The sequence below is a fragment of the Podarcis pityusensis genome (genome assembly GCF_964106645.2).
Source record: "Podarcis pityusensis genome assembly, chromosome: W".
NCBI classification, from domain to species: Eukaryota; Metazoa; Chordata; class Lepidosauria; order Squamata; family Lacertidae; genus Podarcis; species Podarcis pityusensis.
The window spans coordinates 33,157,267-33,179,228 of NC_138045.1; the positions used below are offsets into that span (position 1 = coordinate 33,157,267).

General features: G+C 48.6%; 1 protein-coding gene across 1 annotated transcript in view; it reads right to left on the reverse strand.

Annotated features, from left to right (window-relative positions):
- LOC308467688 (inositol polyphosphate 5-phosphatase OCRL-like) overlaps positions 1-21,962 on the reverse strand; it is a gene marked incomplete at both ends in the record, with an annotated part of 85,237 nt that overhangs the window by 27,158 nt on the left and 36,117 nt on the right. Inside the window, 1 exon segment of the mRNA XM_080989405.1 lies at positions 2,706-2,841. Within this exon segment, the coding sequence (XP_080845531.1) occupies positions 2,706-2,841 (136 nt within the window).

The following is a 21,962-nucleotide window of genomic DNA, read 5'->3' on the forward strand; positions in this document are numbered from 1 at the left end:
CCTCCATTACCCGTGGAAGATTCCAGCTGATTACCGGTGGAGGAAGCCTGCTGATTACCCCCAGAAGCCATTCCGAAATAAAAAAGACACAAAGAAACCTTCTAATTATCTGCGAACCACTAGCTCAGTATTGTCCACACTGGTGGAAATGCGTACCCGCAAGAAGCCGCTCAGAATGAACGACCGCCCAATAGGTATTAAAGTTAAGGGTTGTTCAGTTATCAGAGGTGAGAATTATCTCAGGTAGGATTTAGTACCAAATAATTACTGACACGCTATCCTTGCAAGAAAAAGGCAACACAGAGGGCTAGCTCAGCATTATGTACCCTGAACGCTAGCAAATAAGAGCCCCTGGTTTCTTTTGTATGAGCTTGGGACAACAGTCCCCGCGAACTCTTCCCCACTGTAAGCCACTTAGACAGCAGGTCTTATAACAATCCTGACCACCTTAGATGCTTACCAACTGAGTGGCCTAAAATGCTTCGGGTTATTTATTTATTTATTTATTTATATTTATATTATTTATTTATTGTATTTCTTTTATTACTATTGCTTTTCTTTTATTTCTTTTATTTTCTTTTATTTATTATTATATCTATCTATCTATCTATCTATCTATCTATTTTATTTTACTTTAGCAACACAGTAGTTTTAAATTATTCAGCAGCTCCACTGCTGAATAACCAGAATTTAAGCTCCAGGCACTTAAATGTAATGAGATGCAACTAACTTATGAATCAGCTCCCAAACAATTATCCCTAAATGGATGCACCCAGCACTTTAACTTGAGGCAAGCTGTGCCTTAGCAGTACTAAACATATGTTGCTCAATAACCGGAATCCTCCAACTAAACAGCCACTCTCTGAACCGTGTAAAGCAAAACAATCAAACTACAGATCAGCCACCAGATAATTAAACCTTCAAACAATACACCCCACACTTAGATTGCGGCACTGCTGCAGCGACAGAAAAATAACCTCGGAAAAACAGCACGCCCAACAATGCTCAAGCACTTCAAGTGAATCGCAATACCGCGACCTGTAGCTCATGGGTAAACCTTACAGACTTAAAAAGGACTTAAAAGTTCCCAGGCTTAAAGCTCCCCTGCTATTTACCACCCCGCTCGCAGGAGCGATGAAGCTTACAATGCTGCCCGAGATTTAGCGCTATCTAATCAGGCAACCCCCTGCGTGGGCGACGTGCGCCAGGTAATGCTTCTTCGAAACAAAAATGCCCCTGAACTGAAAACCGCTAACGAAAACACGCCCTCAAACTAGATGGTTGCAGGCGCTAAAGTAAAGGAATGAGCAAATGATACAGTAAAGACAGTGTTGCCCGGTTCTAGTACCTTACTAAAGATAGGCTGCCCACACCTCGCCGCGTGGGCAAGATGGCCGCTGGAGCTTCACTGTAAACCACAATGCAGCATGCCCTGACTGTCGGCTATAGAACCTCACCAAAAATGGCCGCTTGCGCTTCACCACGTGGCGTAAAACAATATGGCACCCCCCGTTACCCTGGCAACTGTAAATAAACCGGCGACCGAAAGTGATACGCTAGGGATTTGTAATGGGAGAAAAGCCCTATGAAACACTGTTAGAATTACCCTGCTCTCGCAAGATAAAGCTGCCAAGCCCCCCCTTTTTTTTAAGAATGGAGGCCTCCTGGCAGAAAACGTCGCAGGGCGGGCTCTGCTGTTTACAGTCCTCCTTGCTCGCTTGGTTCCCGCCGTGCAGATTGCCTTTGGGACCAAGGAACCAGGGCAAAATAAGGCAAGGCACAGTTAAATGGCGCCTAGTGCGGGAGGGAGAAGGAAAGAACAGCCACGGAAGACACGCTCGGTATACTTCACCCGTATTCTGGACCGCACGCTAATCCAAGGATTTCCCTCCGCGTAGCACAGCTCACCGCAAGCGAACCCAATAAGTGACAGCTGCAATACTCCCTAGTCCAGCAAGACCGCAGAGCCCGAGCGCCGCTGCACTCGCTTTCAAACCGTTCGTGCACCCTGACCCTCTGCTACCAGCAACCACGCTAAAGCGAAGCAGTGATTTCAGCTCTGACTGAGACCAAAGTCCTGACAGTGATTTCAGTTCTTGAGCGAGGTCTGGCCGAGCATGAGGGAAAGGCGAGTCCACGACGGTACCAGGCGAAAAAACCGGTCAGCTGGAATGGAGGCAAAGAGGGCTGTCCCCGGGTGCGCCGGCCTTAAATGGGCTAGGCCACGCCTCCCCAGCCCGCCGATTGGTGGGCCGGGTCGCAGACACGCCCGGGGATTCCCTCGTTCTCGCGGGGGCCAAAACCAGCCCCCGCGTGTGGCCCCCCCACAACCCCACCTTTTCTCGAGCTCGGAAGTGGCTCTGTGACTTCCAGACCCAATGGGCTGAAGCCAAATGCTCCAAGCCAAGTGCCACAGAAGCTCCACTGCATGAATGGAGCCAACTGTTAAAGTATACAGTTCAGCCCATGTGGTCTGCCATGCCTGCAGGAGCAGCGTGTACTCAGAACAGTGGAGAATGGAAGCATAGGGATTTAACAGAGCCAAAACCTGCCCACTCCTTGCACCAGAAATCATTTGCTAAGGAGGAGCTCTGTGGAAAGGGGCCTGGTTGTTGGTCAGGGCCAGCCCAGATTCGAGGAGGTGCCACATAGCAGGCAACTAAAAACCCTGAATAGACGATAGCCCTGGCCAGGGCAGGTGTTACCCCTGTGAGGAAGAGGGAGCTGACGGGCTTGTGGTCGCTCGTTTTCAATTCCATGTGGCTTTGGTAGCTGAGCTGATTCACGCTGCCTCCTCTCAAGAGGATTGGGTCACACCATGCTGGCACACAGCACTTCCCACTGCAAGGAGGCAGGAGAGACACCAGGACTGTTGAACTGCCTGAGGCAACACACAAGGCTCACACAGTCAAACTTTGGCTCCACACACGGTCTGTTATCTTGACCATGGTCAACAGCTGGAGATGATTGTTGGGATTCGCAGGATGATGAGTAAGTCTGCAGGCTTCAACAGGCTGATGCAATACTCTGTGAAGTGCTGGGTCAGAGTGACTCAGCGGGAATGTGATTGGCTATCACCTGTTTTAAAAAGGAAAGCCTGTGCAACAGTTGTGTGGTTGTGGTGTGGTGGTTGTGCTGTGGTGTGGTGGTTGTGCTGTGGTGGAGAGTGTTCGTTTGCCTTAAGGAGCAGGTGCTCTGTATGGACTGTTTTTGTAAATACTTGTATATAGCTCACATTAAAAAGACTGCACTGAAAAAAACTTGGGACTCTGAGCGTTTCTGCTGAAAGCGCCGCGAGGAATTCGCGACAGGGTTATGGGCCCAGCACGCTTCCGCTGCGCAAGAGTACAGGTGGCAGTTATCTAGCCGTGGGTGCTGGAGGTAAGCTGTAGGGATGGAGCAGTCCAGAACTGGCGTGTTGCTGGAGAAGCTGACGGCCACGAACTACAGCATCTGGTCGGTCCGCATGCAACACTTCCTCAAGCGTGAGGCCCTGTGGAAGGTGGTGGAAACTCCACCGCAGCCCCCTGAGGAGGATGAGGACGACGATGAAAAGCTGGCACTAGCAGAGGCCCAGCTAGAAAAGGATGAGAAAGCTTTGGCTACGATCATTCTTGGAGTGGACGACAGCCAGCTAGTCTACGTAGCTGATAAGGTGACGGCAAGTGAGGCGTGGAATGCGCTCAAGCCTGTCCATGTGCGAGAGACAGCTGGCTCACTGATAACATTGACCAGGAGACTGTACCGGTGTCGGAAGAAACCGGGGGACTCCCTGGTGAACCACCTAAAATTCCTAACAGGCTGTTTCCAGGAGCTAGCCTTAAGAGGGAGGCCTGTGGGGGAAGAGGACAAAGTCTTTATAGTCCTGAGTTCCCTTGATGACAGCTATGATATGCTGGTCAATTTCCTTGAGTCTGTAGAGACTGATAAGCTGACTCGGGAATACGTTATTGGACGGTTGTATGCAGAGGAGGACAGGCGTGCAGAGCGAAAGATGACCTCAGCCCAGCTGTTGGAGCATCCCAGAGGGAACAACAGCCGGGAAGAGCAGAGGTGTCGGGAGTCGGAGAAACAGCCAGGAGGAACTGCTGCAGACCAGCCGGTGGTCAACAAAGTAAAAAGGTGTTTTTGCTGCAAGTCCAGTGGACATCTGCTGCGGGACTGCCCGAGAAAACAACAAAAACAGCAGAAGCACAGGAGGCAGCAGAGAGAGTCTACTGCTTGGGTGTCTGCAGATGGTCAAGAAAAGGAAGAGCTGTGGGTTCTGGACAGTGGAGCTTCTCAAACCTTTTGTAAAAGAAAAGGATTGCTAACTGATGCTAGGGCTTCAAACAAAAAACATGTAAGTCTTGCTACGGGCCAGAAAGCTAATGTGGTTTGTGAGGGGGAGGTTGTGTTCCCACAGCTGGGACACACATTCAGGAATGTGTTGTGTGTGCCTAGTTTGCAAAACAATCTCCTGAGTATTCCTGACTTGGCAAAAGCAGGCTTTGAAGTAAACTTTGTGGGAGATCAGTGCCAGATAAAGCAAAATGGGGCAGTGTTGGCAAATGCTAACCTTCGAACTAATATGTATGTACTGCAGTGTGAGTCTAAGGTTGCGAATGTGCAAAATGTCCCAACCCATGATATGTGTATTCATCTCCTGCACAGGCGTCTGGCTCATGCTAGCTTTAAGGTGCTGAACAAAACATTGGAGTTGTGTGGGGAATGAAAAACATTAAAAGTTGTGATAATTACTTAGACTGCAATATCTGCAAGGAGGTTAAAAGCAGGGCTTGCCCAGTAGCAAGAGCAAGCCAGAGAGAAACCAAAAAGCCACTGGAGTTATCGACTGCTTTTTTCGCGGAGTGAAGCCGCATTGCTGTTGCCGGAGAGCGCTGACTTTTTCCTGTGGGCAATTGGACTTTAAACAACTACCCGTGAGTAGAACGCAAAATTGGATCTTCAAATAATTTAATTTGGCACCGAAACGGGGAAGGTTTTAAACAGGAAGTCCGCCTTCCCCTTTCTTGTAAATAGATTGAAGCAAAGACGTTATAAGCTAAAGTCTTTGGAAGCTTTTGGCAAAGGATTGAAATTTCATCGGTTAAAGTTACAACCCCCCCCCCCGGAAGCAGGAGAAGGGGGGGGGGATTTTGGACTTAGCGAGCCTGCAGGAGGGAGCGAAAAATCAAATTATCACTGCTCCGAACCTGGAAAAGGGCTGCCAGAAAAAGGGAAATTTTGGGAGAGTTCATTGACTGTGAACAGAACATTTTTGACAACTAGTTATATAAGAGAAAGATACTGTTTCCATTGTCCTCTTTGTGAGGAGAACCTGAGCTTACAGGGTTAAACAGCTCAGAGTGTACGCCCTGCCTACAGGGAGGGGGGAGGTTCGTCATTTCCGAGAGCCTCAAGCCTTTGTTCTTTCTCTCTACTTTCGCTTTTGAGGAGAGAGGACGTGTTTTTCACGATGCTGTTCGCTGTGATAGATAATGGATAGTCTGCTGTAAATAAAACTGCTTTTAGCTGCTAAGATCCTGAGTGGACTTTATTTAAGCACACTGAAGAATGCTCTGGAGTGTTTTGCAGTCTTTCTCTTGCCGCTGCAGATCTCTGCTTTGCTTAGAGCATCGGAATGTGGACTTTGGAATGCAGAGGCCTGGCCAAAACTGAACTGTGCGGTGGGAAGCGTGCCGGACATCAGGCTTATCTGAGCAATAAATCAATCTGCTTGACACTCTTCCGCGTTTAAAAAAGAGGAAAAGTAACTGGAAAGTGAAACTATTTTTATGGTCTGAATTGTGCTTGAAAGGACTGATACAAGTGCAGACTGTTTCCCTCTAGAGGGAGTTTTTGAAACTGTCACAGGACTGCACCAGCTGTATGATAAGTAAGTGTGAGAACTAGAGATTAACTTTGGACCACTCAAAATGTTGATAGGAGAAACCATTGTGACGGTATTATGTAAGATAAGCTATTTGCTGGAACAGCTCCATAAGAAGACAGATGACACTTCTTTTAAAATTGACAATTTGGATCAAAAAGTAACAACCTTTTTTTTTTGCTCTATAACACGCACCAGACCATAACACGCACATAGTTTTTAGAGGAGGAAAACAAAAAAAAAAAAAAAAAATTCTAAACGAAATAGTGGATATATGATTTTTGTGGTTCATGCTGTGGCCACAGACATGTGATCTGACAGTGAGTTTGGAGTAGCCCAATGCAAAAATCCTGAGGATCCATGTGGATCCATGCTTTGTAACCACGGAGGAGGGAAGGAAGGGGAACCATGGATCCTCTGCTCACGACTGCAGCAGATCCCCACCACCCGCAGGCATTCACTCCATAACACGCACAGACATTTCCCCTTACTTTCTAGGAGGAAAAAAGTGAGTGTTATGGTGCAAAAAATACGGTAATTGGAGTCAAAAAGTGAGCATCAATACAGGAACAATTCAGGACTTGGCACAAGAAATTACTTTGGTTGGACAGATTGCGGAGGAGAAAGAGAAAGCTGCGGTGGCTGAGCCTAAAGTAATACAAGTGGGATTTTCAGCCATACAGAAGCAAATTGAGGACTACAAGTTGAGGCCTTCTACGATTGAATCTAGAAAAAGCCAGATTTTGAAGATTGGATCCCGGCTTGGACGGAAGAAGGAAAGTTGGAAAGATCCTTCTATGCAGGGATTAACTGACTTTTGGGACATGGACTTGGGTTTGAAGGAGACTGGAGTTTTGGGGGCCTTGGGATTTGGAGGAATATTGAAACATGTCATGAAACATCTTATAGACCTCAGCTTTAACTATGGAAATTTGGCTGACTTGTCCGGAAGGAATAAAAGTATTGCTAGGTTGGAGTTTTCTCGAGATTTGCTTTTTGGCACTAAAGAATATGAAGAAGACCTGCAGAAGGGACCTGGAAAAGACTTAAGAGCCTCGGACATAAGATCTCCAGGTTGATGGACTATATGGATTTGACGGAAAGGACTGGCAGAATCCGTAACCAGGGAGAGGAGATGGTGGATGAAGATTAGAGATTTTACAGTTTATATATAGAAATATTGCAAAATTAATGAATGATAGAAAAATGGTGGAAAGAAATTTTATGGCTTTAGTAGAAATGTTATAAGGAGTTAAGGATATATGAGTATTTAGTTTTTAATGATAAAAAAAATGTTAAGATATTTATAATAAGACAGAAAATAGAGAAAGATGGAAAGGGTTTGCTGAAACAATTAATAGAAGTGTGTCAGGGAACTGCCATCGGAAGGAAGGGAAGTGAAAGGGCTCACACAGGTTGGGAGAGACTCAGCAGCTGAAGAGGGAACCAGTAGGGGGAGAGGAGCTGAGCTGAGGGAAAGGGAGCTGGAGGGATGGCTCAGAGACACTTCCAGCGAAAACAGTGGGGAGGTTTCAGGACCTCCTGTAGGGACACCCACTCCTCGCCGGAAACTGTCACGCAGAGAGTCCAGAAGACGTGTTTCCGTTAAGGAGCTTTTATGTTGGAAGCGATTCCGAAAGCAACCACTGTCGGAATCTGCCAGCGACTGACGGAGCCATGTTTAAGGGGCTCCGTTACAGACAGAGGTTTGCAAACTTGACCAAACTCTGAGGGACTAGGATTTTACACACAAGCAGCTCATCGTCCCATCACAGCATTCCGACAGTCTTCGTGAGCAGCTTGTGCAGGAGAAGGCATCATGAGCAACCCAGCCGGAACCGGAGAAGCAGGAGCTGGAGCGGGTCCAAGCCTGGAAGAAAGGTACCGGGTGTTGGAGGTCCAGCTAGCGCTGCAGACGGCGAGGCTTGAGGAGAGGAGGGCTCAGGATGCAGACAAAAAGGGGAAAGACACCCAGCTCGTCAGAAAGGTACCAGGATTGGTGCAGAAGTTTGGGGGGGAGCCCAAAGACTATCATGGCTTTCGGACAGAGATGCAATATGCCCTCAATCTGCAGTTTGATGAATTCCCTGACGAGGAATCACGAGTGGCTTTCGTGATTGGGCATCTTGAAAAGGGGGCGAGAGACTGGGTTAGACCCCTGATGGCAGCGAATAGTGACGTCCTAAAGGACACGATGAAGTTCTTTCGCGCCATGGATCTGATGTTTTCCAGCGATATTGAACAGGGAGTGGTCCGCAGACAGTTAATGGCTTGCAAACAGGGGAGCCGATCTGTCCGTGAGTACTGGACTGAGTTCACCATGTTGATCCATAAATTGGGGTGGGATCTATCGGCGGAACCCATTCAAATGCTCTTTGAAGAAGGGCTTTCTTCGGCTGTGAAAGACGAACTTTCCCGGGCGCCCAGGGCGGAGTCTATGGACCAGCTGACCAAATCAGCGCTGACCATAGGAGCGCGCCAGGAGGCGAGAGCATTGGAGAGGCGGGAAGGGAAGGGGGAACGTTGGAAGGAGTTCCGCATTCCAGACATTCCAGAGCCAACTTTCCCGCCGGCAGAGCCGATGGAAATCGGAACAGCGCGCGCGCGCGCAGTTTCAAAGCCCAGTGAGGGGGGAAAGAAGGAGGGAAAAGGCGCCCGGAAATGCTATCTCTGCCAACAGCCAGGTCACTTTGCCAGAGTCTGCCCCCAGAGGAAGGAATGGCAAGGGATGGTAGGAGCTGTGGAGGGAAGAGAGGAAGAAATACCGAAGCAAGTAAAAGCCAACGCCTGGCTGCCACCGTCGGGGCACAGCAGCCAGGCCAAAGAGCAGTGAAAGTGCCCACGCCAGAACCTCCTAAACCCGCCCTAGTGATAGAAGTGGCGCTAGAGCTGCCAAACGGACACCCTCTAAAGATAAAGGCGCTGTTGGACTCAGGCAGCTCCTGCAATTTCATGAGCAAAGAGTTTGCAGCTGAACACCAGATACAGACGATCCCTTTAAGCAACCCCCTGCAGGTGACCACGATCGATGGCAGGGAGCTGTTGGGAGGAGAAGTCAGCTTGCAGACCGTCCCAATGATAATGAAGGTGGCAAGGCACACCGAACTGATAGCGTTTAATGTGGCCACCTTGGGAGGAGCTCCCATTATATTGGGGATGAGCTGGCTAGCGTTACATGATCCGCTGGTGGGCTGGCATCAGAGAGTGGTTTCTTTTGGTTCAGCACATTGCTTAGAACACTGCAAAGAGGGAAAGGGTTTGGCAGGGGCCCAAGCCACCCTAGCAGGGACTGAAGTAACGGAGAACGTGAAGGTACCACGACAATACGCAGATCTCCGCGACGTCTTCAGCGAAAGGGAAGCTGACCAACTACCCCCGCATAGACCCTTTGACTGTCAAATCAATTTACTCCCTGGGGCACAGCTCCCTGTAGGCAAGCTGTACGCCATGTCAGACAGAGAGATGCAGGAGCTAAGAGAGTTCATTGACAAGAACCTGAAGAGAGGGTTCATCAGAGAGTCCAGGGCGGTGGGGGGCAGCCCAGTGTTTTTTGTGGATAAAAAAAACACGAACAAGCCGAGGCTTGTGTGTGACTTCAGGGCCTTAAATGCAGTGTCAGAACCAGTGGCTTTCCCTATGCCCAGGATTGACGACATTTTGACAAGGGTCAGGAAGGGAAAGATTTTTACTAAACTGGACCTAAGGGGGGCGTACAACCTGATACGAATAAGGAAGGGGGATGAATGGAAAACCACCATGTTCACCCCTTTGGGGGCATTTGAATATTTAGTTATGCCCTTCGGCCTACAAGGAGGCTCCGCGTGCTTTCAATCGTTTATGAACCATGTCCTGGGGCCTTTGCTTTACAAGAATTGTGTGGCCTTCTTAGACGACGTGTTGGTGTATTCTGAGAATGAGGAGCAGCATGTGAGAGACGTCAGAGAAGTGTTGAGCAGGCTGCAAGCCAACCAGCTGTGGGTGAAACTGGAGAAGTGTCAGTTTCATACCAAGGAGGTGGAATTCCTGGGGTATCGCCTGTCAGACAAGGGATTGGCCATGGATCCCGGCAAGGTCCAGGCGGTGCTGGAATGGAAAACACCCAAAACAAGGAAGGATGTGCAGAGGTTCCTAGGATTTGGGAACTTCTATCGTAAGTTCATCCGAAACTTTGCCCACCTGACGGCGCCCATTACGGACTGTCTCAGCAGTAAGAAGAAGTTCGTTTGGACTGAGGAGGCGGAGCGAGCATTTGAGGAACTAAAAAGGGCCTTCGCCTCGGAACAACAAATCCTGCATGTGGATTTACAAAAACCGATGAGAGTGGAAACTGACGCATCAGACAGAGCTATTGGGGCGGTGCTTCTGCAGCCAGGGAAGGAGGAGTCAGAGTGGAGACCGTGTGCCTTTTTTTCGCGAAAGCTGAACAAATCCGAGAGGAACTACACGGTGTATGACCGAGAACTACTAGCCATTCATGAGGCGTTCCGGAGATGGAGGCACCTGCTAATTGGCGCACAACATAAGGTGCAAGTGTGCACTGACCACAAGAACCTAGAGTATTGGAGGACGGCACGAGTGCTCAACCAACGGCAAGTGAGATGGGCCCAGGAGTTCTCCAAATTTAACTTTGAGATTTGTTACGTGCCAGGCCCAGAGAACATTAGGGCGGACGCTCTCTCACGCAAACCTGAATATTTGGAGGGGGAGGGAGCACCCGAAGAGAGACATGTCATTCCAGAGGACCGCTGGGTGTGTGGGGCGGCATTGGTGGGACAAAGAGAACTGGTAGAGGAAACAGAGAATGATGAATACGCCCAGAATAAGCTCAGAGGTCTTAGGGGTGAGGGAGAGGAACCAGGGGGTTTCGAGGAAAGAAATGGAGCTTTGTATTACAAAGGGGCACTGTATATCCCTGAAGGAGACTTAAGGGGGAGGGTACTCAAGCAGTTGCACGACAGCCCCACGGCGGGGCATTTTGGACAACACAAAACCATGTGGTTGGTCACCAGGGAATTTTGGTGGCCTAAGGTGAGGGAAGATGTACGGGAGTATGTAAGAGGGTGTGAGCAATGCCAGCGAGCCAAAGGGGAGAGGCGGGCACCGGCGGGGCTATTAGAACCCTTACCAACCCCAGAACGACCTTGGGAGGCAGTGTCGATAGATTTTATGACTGATCTGCCGAAGTCCAAGGGGAAAACAGCCATCATGGTGGTGGTAGACCTACTAACAAAGATGTGCCACTTTGTAGCCTGCTCGCATGCAGTCACGGCGGAAGAGACAGCGAAGTTATTTGTAGAACACATTTTTAGGTTGCACGGAATGCCATTGAGGGTGGTCTCAGACCGAGGAAAACAATTTACTTCCAGGTTCTGGAGGAAGCTCATGAGCTTACTGCAGGTGGAGGTCAACTTTTCGACTGCCCGGCACCCTGAAACCAACGGGCAGGCGGAAAGAGCAAACGGGGTCCTCCAGCAATACCTGAGGTGTTATGTCAATGACAGAGAGAATGACTGGGTAGAAAAGTTGGCGCTGGCGGAATTTGCCTACAACAATGCCGAGAATGTGTCCACAGGGATGAGCCCCTTCTTGGCTAATTATGGGTGTCATCCCAGGGCTTTCCCAGGGGGAGAAGGGGAGAGATGGGGTGTCCCGGCAGCCGAGCATTTTGTAGAAGAAATGGAAGCAATCCATCGTCAGCTCCAACTCAACTTAGAAAGGGCGAAGGAAGAATACAAGAGGCAGGCAGACAAGAACCGAAGGGAAGGTGAAACCATAAGGGTGGGAGATAGGGTGTGGCTGTCAACCCAAGGGTTGCCGTTCAAAGGAGGTTGTAAGAAATTAAGACCCAGGAGATTGGGTCCCTTTGAGGTCATTCAACAGGTCAACCCAGTGGCTTTCAGGCTCCGGTTACCCAACCACATGAAACTGCACCCAGTATTTCACAGGTCGTTACTGTCACCGTATGAGGGGGGACGAGAAGGGATGGCCACTCGGGGACCGGTCATAGAAGAAAGGGAATGCAGCAGCCATGTGGCAGAAATCCTCGACGCCAGATGGAAGGGGGATCAGGTGGAGTATTTGGTAGCGTGGGAAGGAGAACCGGAGTCAGAAAACACTTGGGTAATGGCAGAAGATATCAATGACGAGGTATTGATAGAAACGTTCCATCAAAGGTTCCCAAGGAAACCTCAGCCTGTGGAGAGGTTCCGGAGGGAATACTTTGGGACCACCGATGAGGAGGAGGAGTTGGAAGGATTCTCGGAATCGGAAGGGGAAGGGGAGATGGACTCTGAGGAGGAGGAGTACTTCGAGACCAGGAACCGCAACAGGTGGAGAGAAGTGTTCGGGACATCGGAAGATGAAGGAAGTTCATTCCGGGGTTTTGCCTCCTCACCGCCCGTAGAGGAGGGGGCGAGAGGGGATGAAGGGGGCCCTGGAGGGGAGGTGGATGTCAGGGAACTGCCATCGGAAGGAAGGGAAGTGAAAGGGCTCACACAGGTTGGGAGAGACTCAGCAGCTGAAGAGGGAACCAGTAGGGGGAGAGGAGCTGAGCTGAGGGAAAGGGAGCTGGAGGGATGGCTCAGAGACACTTCCAGCGAAAACAGTGGGGAGGTTTCAGGAGCTCCTGTAGGGACACCCACTCCTCGCCGGAAACTGTCACGCAGAGAGTCCAGAAGACGTGTTTCCGTTAAGGAGCTTTTATGTTGGAAGCGATTCCGAAAGCAACCACTGTCGGAATCTGCCAGCGACTGACGGAGCCATGTTTAAGGGGCTCCGTTACAGACAGAGGTTTGCAAACTTGACCAAACTCTGAGGGACTAGGATTTTACACACAAGCAGCTCATCGTCCCATCACAAAGTGGAATACAAAAAGGGAGGTGAGAGGAAGTAGAGGAAACAAGGGAATGAAAAATAGAGTATGGAAAGGGTGTGATTTATGTTTTTAAATGGTTATTGTTTTGTTTTGTTTAGGGTTAGGGTTTTGTTTAGTTTAGTTTAATGTGATTAGGTTGTGTTTTGTATTGTTATATATTGTATTGTATTGTTCTTTTTTTCCCTTTCTTTGTTCTTTCTCTTTTGTTTCTTTTCTTTTCCTTTTCTGTAATTTTTAAAAGTAATAAATATTATTTTTTAAAAAACAACAAAAAACCACTGGAGTGGTTGGACTTCCGGAGGTGGCGCCAGAGGTTAATGGCGGATTTCCTCGATCGGAGGAAATCTCACCACGAAAAACAGGGTCGGATCCCGCTTCGGCGCAGCGGGGGACCCCTGAAAATCACAGGCGGGGGAAGCCTGTGAACCTGGGACCCAGCGGGCACATTTGGCGCCCCCCCAACCCGGTAAAAAGCCCGGCAACGGGCTCGGAATCGGAGCGGGGGAAGGAGCGCTGTGCTGTGGGCTGTCTGCTTCTTTCGTGGAGTGAAGCCGCAAGCTGTAACCGGAGAGCGCTGCCTTTTTTCCTTGGAATTTCGACTTGAAAATCAACGATCCGTGAGTAGGATTTAACGTAATTGGAACTGTACAAATTGTGAATTTGGCCGAAAGCGGAGAGGCATAAAAAGGAAGTCAGCCTCTTCCTATTGTAGATACAACAAAGCATTGAACTTGAAAGCGGAAGCTTAGGAAAAGACGTCTTAACGGACTTTAACCCAATCATCTAACCTGCATTCCCCCCCCCTTAAATCGAGGGAAAAGGGGGGAGAACTGTGGATGCTATTTCTTTATAAAGAAGTGGAAAAATAAAGGGATTAAACCATCGCTCAATTCCTTGGGAACGGATTCCCAAAGGCAATTTAAAAACGGATGAGAGGTACTGTCTTGAAATATACTTTGACAGTTAGTCCTGCACAGGAAATACAATTTGGATATAATATGTGGATATACATCTCCTGGTCTTAAAGTAACTGTTTTAGATAGATTGTTATCTTCCTGATAAACTGGGGGGACTTAAAAAAGGAAGTAAAGTATCTAAGAACTTTTTTGACTGTTACAGTGTCCCCCTAGTGGAACTTGGAATTGTTACAATTAGTTATAACTGAAACTGTAGCTAGCTTGAGGAATTCCCACACAGCTCTGTTGGAAATTTCCACTGTTTGAATTTAACTGTGTGACCGACCTTGAGCTCTATCTAAAGGAATGGCAGATGGTAAAGAGAAAACAGAAGCGTTACAGGCTACAAGGTCAGGCAGAGTTTATTGAACAGAAGAAGGATTACAAAGGAGATTTTCGACCTCTGGCGCCTCTGGAATCCCAACAACAGCCCCATCGGCACAACCAAAAGTAAAAGGTATGGCAAGTGATGATTCCTTTGCTCAAGTTTTGGCTAAAGTTAATGAATCTTTAACTAGAATAAGTCAACAAGTAGCAGAGGCATCGGACAAGATTGACCAAAACACAATAAGTATTAACCAGAATACAGCAAGTATAAATAATTTGGGCCAGAAAGTAAACACTAATACAGAGACCATTCAAAAATTACTAGAGGAATCGGCTTCAGTGTGCCAGATTGCTGAGGAGGCCAAAGAAATTGCTACAACTTCTGCCACAGAGGTTCAAGAGGTTCAAGAGACAATACCATCACTACACAAACAATTGGAAGATCATAAATTGACCCTGTCTATGATTGAATTGAAGGAAAAACAAGTGAATCTACGGGTCAGATCGGTACCTGAAGTGGAAAAGGACAATCTAGCTAAATTTCTCATGCAGGAATTTTCTGACTTTTGGAATCCAGAATTGGTAAAAGACAGTTTTAAAATAGTAAACGCTTTCAGACTTGGGAAAAGAGGAGAGAAGAAGGTGAGAGACTGTTTGATCACTCTTCGAACAAAAGAAGAGAGGGATAAGATTCTGGGTTTGCATTTCCAGAAGACACTGGAAATTCATCAGGCAAGAGTTGAAATATTTAAAGACATTCCGAAACACCTTCTGGATCTCAGATCAAACTACAAAGATTTGGTTACTCTGCTGAGAAGTAACAGTATTAACTTTAGGTGGGAATTTCCTCAAGGCCTATTGTGATGGGACGATGAGCTGCTTGTGTGTAAAATCCTAGTCCCTCAGAGTTTGGTCAAGTTTGCAAACCTCTGTCTGTAACGGAGCCCCTTAAACATGGCTCCGTCAGTCGCTGGCAGATTCCGACAGTGGTTGCTTTCGGAATCGCTTCCAACATAAAAGCTCCTTAACGGAAACACGTCTTCTGGACTCTCTGCGTGACAGTTTCCGGCGAGGAGTGGGTGTCCCTACAGGAGGTCCTGAAACCTCCCCACTGTTTTCGCTGGAAGTGTCTCTGAGCCATCCCTCCAGCTCCCTTTCCCTCAGCTCAGCTCCTCTCCCCCTACTGGTTCCCTCTTCAGCTGCTGAGTCTCTCCCAACCTGTGTGAGCCCTTTCACTTCCCTTCCTTCCGATGGCAGTTCCCTGACATCCACCTCCCCTCCAGGGCCCCCTTCATCCCCTCTCGCCCCCTCCTCTACGGGCGGTGAGGAGGCAAAACCCCGGAATGAACTTCCTTCATCTTCCGATGTCCCGAACACTTCTCTCCACCTGTTGCGGTTCCTGGTCTCGAAGTACTCCTCCTCCTCAGAGTCCATCTCCCCTTCCCCTTCCGATTCCGAGAATCCTTCCAACTCCTCCTCCTCATCGGTGGTCCCAAAGTATTCCCTCCGGAACCTCTCCACAGGCTGAGGTTTCCTTGGGAACCTTTGATGGAACGTTTCTATCAATACCTCGTCATTGATATCTTCTGCCATTACCCAAGTGTTTTCTGACTCCGGTTCTCCTTCCCACGCTACCAAATACTCCACCTGATCCCCCTTCCATCTGGCGTCGAGGATTTCTGCCACATGGCTGCTGCATTCCCTTTCTTCTATGACCGGTCCCCGAGTGGCCATCCCTTCTCGTCCCCCCTCATACGGTGACAGTAACGACCTGTGAAATACTGGGTGCAGTTTCATGTGGTTGGGTAACCGGAGCCTGAAAGCCACTGGGTTGACCTGTTGAATGACCTCAAAGGGACCCAGTCTCCTGGGTCTTAATTTCTTACAACCTCCTTTGAACGGCAACCCTTGGGTTGACAGCCACACCCTATCTCCCACCCTTATGGTTTCACCTTCCCTTCGGTTCTTGTCTGCCTGCCTCTTGTATTCTTCCTTCGCCCTTTCTAAGTTGAGTTGGAGCTGACGATGGATTGCTTCCATTTCTTCTACAAAATGCTCGGCTGCCGGGACACCCCATCTCTCCCCTTCTCCCCCTGGGAAAGCCCTGGGATGACACCCATAATTAGCCAAGAAGGGGCTCATCCCTGTGGACACATTCTCGGCATTGTTGTAGGCAAATTCCGCCAGCGCCAACTTTTCTACCCAGTCATTCTCTCTGTCATTGACATAACACCTCAGGTATTGCTGGAGGACCCCGTTTGCTCTTTCCGCCTGCCCGTTGGTTTCAGGGTGCCGGGCAGTCGAAAAGTTGACCTCCACCTGCAGTAAGCTCATGAGCTTCCTCCAGAACCTGGAAGTAAATTGTTTTCCTCGGTCTGAGACCACCCTCAATGGCATTCCGTGCAACCTAAAAATGTGTTCTACAAATAACTTCGCTGTCTCTTCCGCCGTGACTGCATGCGAGCAGGCTACAAAGTGGCACATCTTTGTTAGTAGGTCTACCACCACCATGATGGCTGTTTTCCCCTTGGACTTCGGCAGATCAGTCATAAAATCTATCGACACTGCCTCCCAAGGTCGTTCTGGGGTTGGTAAGGGTTCTAATAGCCCCGCCGGTGCCCGCCTCTCCCCTTTGGCTCGCTGGCATTGCTCACACCCTCTTACATACTCCCGTACATCTTCCCTCACCTTAGGCCACCAAAATTCCCTGGTGACCAACCACATGGTTTTGTGTTGTCCAAAATGCCCCGCCGTGGGGCTGTCGTGCAACTGCTTGAGTACCCTCCCCCTTAAGTCTCCTTCAGGGATATACAGTGCCCCTTTGTAATACAAAGCTCCATTTCTTTCCTCGAAACCCCCTGGTTCCTCTCCCTCACCCCTAAGACCTCTGAGCTTATTCTGGGCGTATTCATCATTCTCTGTTTCCTCTACCAGTTCTCTTTGTCCCACCAATGCCGCCCCACACACCCAGCGGTCCTCTGGAATGACATGTCTCTCTTCGGGTGCTCCCTCCCCCTCCAAATATTCAGGTTTGCGTGAGAGAGCGTCCGCCCTAATGTTCTCTGGGCCTGGCACGTAACAAATCTCAAAGTTAAATTTGGAGAACTCCTGGGCCCATCTCACTTGCCGTTGGTTGAGCACTCGTGCCGTCCTCCAATACTCTAGGTTCTTGTGGTCAGTGCACACTTGCACCTTATGTTGTGCGCCAATTAGCAGGTGCCTCCATCTCCGGAACGCCTCATGAATGGCTAGTAGTTCTCGGTCATACACCGTGTAGTTCCTCTCGGATTTGTTCAGCTTTCGCGAAAAAAAGGCACACGGTCTCCACTCTGACTCCTCCTTCCCTGGCTGCAGAAGCACCGCCCCAATAGCTCTGTCTGATGCGTCAGTTTCCACTCTCATCGGTTTTTGTAAATCCACATGCAGGATTTGTTGTTCCGAGGCGAAGGCCCTTTTTAGTTCCTCAAATGCTCGCTCCGCCTCCTCAGTCCAAACGAACTTCTTCTTACTGCTGAGACAGTCCGTAATGGGCGCCGTCAGGTGGGCAAAGTTTCGGATGAACTTACGATAGAAGTTCCCAAATCCTAGGAACCTCTGCACATCCTTCCTTGTTTTGGGTGTTTTCCATTCCAGCACCGCCTGGACCTTGCCGGGATCCATGGCCAATCCCTTGTCTGACAGGCGATACCCCAGGAATTCCACCTCCTTGGTATGAAACTGACACTTCTCCAGTTTCACCCACAGCTGGTTGGCTTGCAGCCTGCTCAACACTTCTCTGACGTCTCTCACATGCTGCTCCTCATTCTCAGAATACACCAACACGTCGTCTAAGAAGGCCACACAATTCTTGTAAAGCAAAGGCCCCAGGACATGGTTCATAAACGATTGAAAGCACGCGGAGCCTCCTTGTAGGCCGAAGGGCATAACTAAATATTCAAATGCCCCCAAAGGGGTGAACATGGTGGTTTTCCATTCATCCCCCTTCCTTATTCGTATCAGGTTGTACGCCCCCCTTAGGTCCAGTTTAGTAAAAATCTTTCCCTTCCTGACCCTTGTCAAAATGTCGTCAATCCTGGGCATAGGGAAAGCCACTGGTTCTGACACTGCATTTAAGGCCCTGAAGTCACACACAAGCCTCGGCTTGTTCGTGTTTTTTTTATCCACAAAAAACACTGGGCTGCCCCCCACCGCCCTGGACTCTCTGATGAACCCTCTCTTCAGGTTCTTGTCAATGAACTCTCTTAGCTCCTGCATCTCTCTGTCTGACATGGCGTACAGCTTGCCTACAGGGAGCTGTGCCCCAGGGAGTAAATTGATTTGACAGTCAAAGGGTCTATGCGGGGGTAGTTGGTCAGCTTCCCTTTCGCTGAAGACGTCGCGGAGATCTGCGTATTGTCGTGGTACCTTCACGTTCTCCGTTACTTCAGTCCCTGCTAGGGTGGCTTGGGCCCCTGCCAAACCCTTTCCCTCTTTGCAGTGTTCTAAGCAATGTGCTGAACCAAAAGAAACCACTCTCTGATGCCAGCCCACCAGCGGATCATGTAACGCTAGCCAGCTCATCCCCAATATAATGGGAGCTCCTCCCAAGGTGGCCACATTAAACGCTATCAGTTCGGTGTGCCTTGCCACCTTCATTATCATTGGGACGGTCTGCAAGCTGACTTCTCCTCCCAACAGCTCCCTGCCATCGATCGTGGTCACCTGCAGGGGGTTGCTTAAAGGGATCGTCTGTATCTGGTGTTCAGCTGCAAACTCTTTGCTCATGAAATTGCAGGAGCTGCCTGAGTCCAACAGCGCCTTTATCTTTAGAGGGTGTCCGTTTGGCAGCTCTAGCGCCACTTCTATCACTAGGGCGGGTTTAGGAGGTTCTGGCGTGGGCACTTTCACTGCTCTTTGGCCTGGCTGCTGTGCCCCGACGGTGGCAGCCAGGCGTTGGCTTTTACTTGCTTCGGTATTTCTTCCTCTCTTCCCTCCACAGCTCCTACCATCCCTTGCCATTCCTTCCTCTGGGGGCAGACTCTGGCAAAGTGACCTGGCTGTTGGCAGAGATAGCATTTCCGGGCGCCTTTTCCCTCCTTCTTTCCCCCCTCACTGGGCTTTGAAACTGCGCGCGCGCGCGCTGTTCCGATTTCCATCGGCTCTGCCGGCGGGAAAGTTGGCTCTGGAATGTCTGGAATGCGGAACTCCTTCCAACGTTCCCCCTTCCCTTCCCGCCTCTCCAATGCTCTCGCCTCCTGGCGCGCTCCTATGGTCAGCGCTGATTTGGTCAGCTGGTCCATAGACTCCGCCCTGGGCGCCCGGGAAAGTTCGTCTTTCACAGCCGAAGAAAGCCCTTCTTCAAAGAGCATTTGAATGGGTTCCGCCGATAGATCCCACCCCAATTTATGGATCAACATGGTGAACTCAGTCCAGTACTCACGGACAGATCGGCTCCCCTGTTTGCAAGCCATTAACTGTCTGCGGACCACTCCCTGTTCAATATCGCTGGAAAACATCAGATCCATGGCGCGAAAGAACTTCATCGTGTCCTTTAGGACGTCACTATTCGCTGCCATCAGGGGTCTAACCCAGTCTCTCGCCCCCTTTTCAAGATGCCCAATCACGAAAGCCACTCGTGATTCCTCGTCAGGGAATTCATCAAACTGCAGATTGAGGGCATATTGCATCTCTGTCCGAAAGCCATGATAGTCTTTGGGCTCCCCCCCAAACTTCTGCACCAATCCTGGTACCTTTCTGACGAGCTGGGTGTCTTTCCCCTTTTTGTCTGCATCCTGAGCCCTCCTCTCCTCAAGCCTCGCCGTCTGCAGCGCTAGCTGGACCTCCAACACCCGGTACCTTTCTTCCAGGCTTGGACCCGCTCCAGCTCCTGCTTCTCCGGTTCCGGCTGGGTTGCTCATGATGCCTTCTCCTGCACAAGCTGCTCACGAAGACTGTCGGAATGCTGTGATGGGACGATGAGCTGCTTGTGTGTAAAATCCTAGTCCCTCAGAGTTTGGTCAAGTTTGCAAACCTCTGTCTGTAACGGAGCCCCTTAAACATGGCTCCGTCAGTCGCTGGCAGATTCCGACAGTGGTTGCTTTCGGAATCGCTTCCAACATAAAAGCTCCTTAACGGAAACACGTCTTCTGGACTCTCTGCGTGACAGTTTCCGGCGAGGAGTGGGTGTCCCTACAGGAGGTCCTGAAACCTCCCCACTGTTTTCGCTGGAAGTGTCTCTGAGCCATCCCTCCAGCTCCCTTTCCCTCAGCTCAGCTCCTCTCCCCCTACTGGTTCCCTCTTCAGCTGCTGAGTCTCTCCCAACCTGTGTGAGCCCTTTCACTTCCCTTCCTTCCGATGGCAGTTCCCTGACACCTATCTTTTAGCTACAAAGGAAAGAAGAGGAAAATAAGATCGGAAGACGACAAAGACAAATTCTGGAGAGACCACGGAGAAGACCTACAAAAAGGACTATCTCCGGAACCAAAAGACCGTTCGAAAAAAGGGATACCACCGACAGAAGAGGAACAGGCACTAGGTGCAGTAGGAGGAGTATTAAAACAATAACATCATGGCTCTGCAACTACTAACTTGGAACTGTCACGGTCTAAATTCCCCTCAGAAAAGGAAATCAGTATTTCATATATTAAAAAGGAACAATTGGACTTAATTTGTTTACAAGAAACACATATAACAAGATTACACAGGAAATTGTTGATAAATAAAAGACTTGGTCAAGAGTTTATTTCATCGGATAAAGTTAAAAAAAGAGGGGTTGTGATTTATGCAAAGGACAGATTATCACCAAAATTTGTATTTAAGGATGACCAAGGAAGATTTGTGGCAACTGAAATTCAAACACAAGGAGAAACATTTTTGATAGTAGGAATCTATGCACCAAATGACGGGAAATCTGAATTTTTTAAGAAGTTGCACGAGATCCTGATGGACCATATGGATTATAACATGATTTTGATGGGAGATATGAATGGTGTGGTATCCACATATATGGACAAGGCACAAAGACAGGTAGTCACCAAGGATGGTAGACTACCGAAAACTTTTTTTGACATGACAGACAACTTGGACTTAGTTGACATTTGGAGAATTAGAAATCCCATGGCTAAAGAGGGAACCTTCTTCTCTGAAGCCAAAATGACATGGACAAGAATTGACCAAATTTGGATTACTAGAGGAATGGCACCAAAGACAAGAAAGGTGGAAATCTGCCCAAAAACTTGCTCCGACCATAATGCTGTCAAGATGGAAATGAGACTAACACCAACTGGCTCCTTCAGATGGAAGATGAATGACACCTTATTTAGAGATGATGAACTACTTAAGAAGGCCCAAAAGACTTTGAGAGACTACTTTGAGATAAATCTCAGTACTAACGTGGAGAAAAGAGTAATCTGGGACGCTAGTAAAGCGGTTATGAGAGGGTTCTTAATACAACAGAATGCAATAAAGAAAAGAACTCAAAATGAGAAGAAGGATAAGATAATGGATAAAATAAAGGAATGTGAAAAAAGACTGAGAGTAAACCCCAAATCTCAAGAGATTCTGAGAGAGTTAAAGTTATACCAAGTACAATATATGAAAATGATGAATCAGGAAATAGAATGGAAAATTAAACAAATGAGACAAAAGACTTTTGAGTCGGCCAATAAATGTGGTAAATTGTTGGCATGGCGAATGAAAAAGAGACAAAAATTAAATACAATTACGAACTTAGAAGTGGAAGGAAGAAACATACAGAACCCTGCAGAGATCAGAAGTTGTTTCCAGAGGTACTTTAAACGATTATACACTCAAGGGCCACTGAAAGAAACAGACTTAGACCAATTTTTGAAAACAAATGGATTACAAAAAATATCTCAAGAAAACAAATTAATTTTGAATCATAGAATAACTGAACAGGAAATAGAAGGTGCCATTCAAAACATGCAATTGGGTA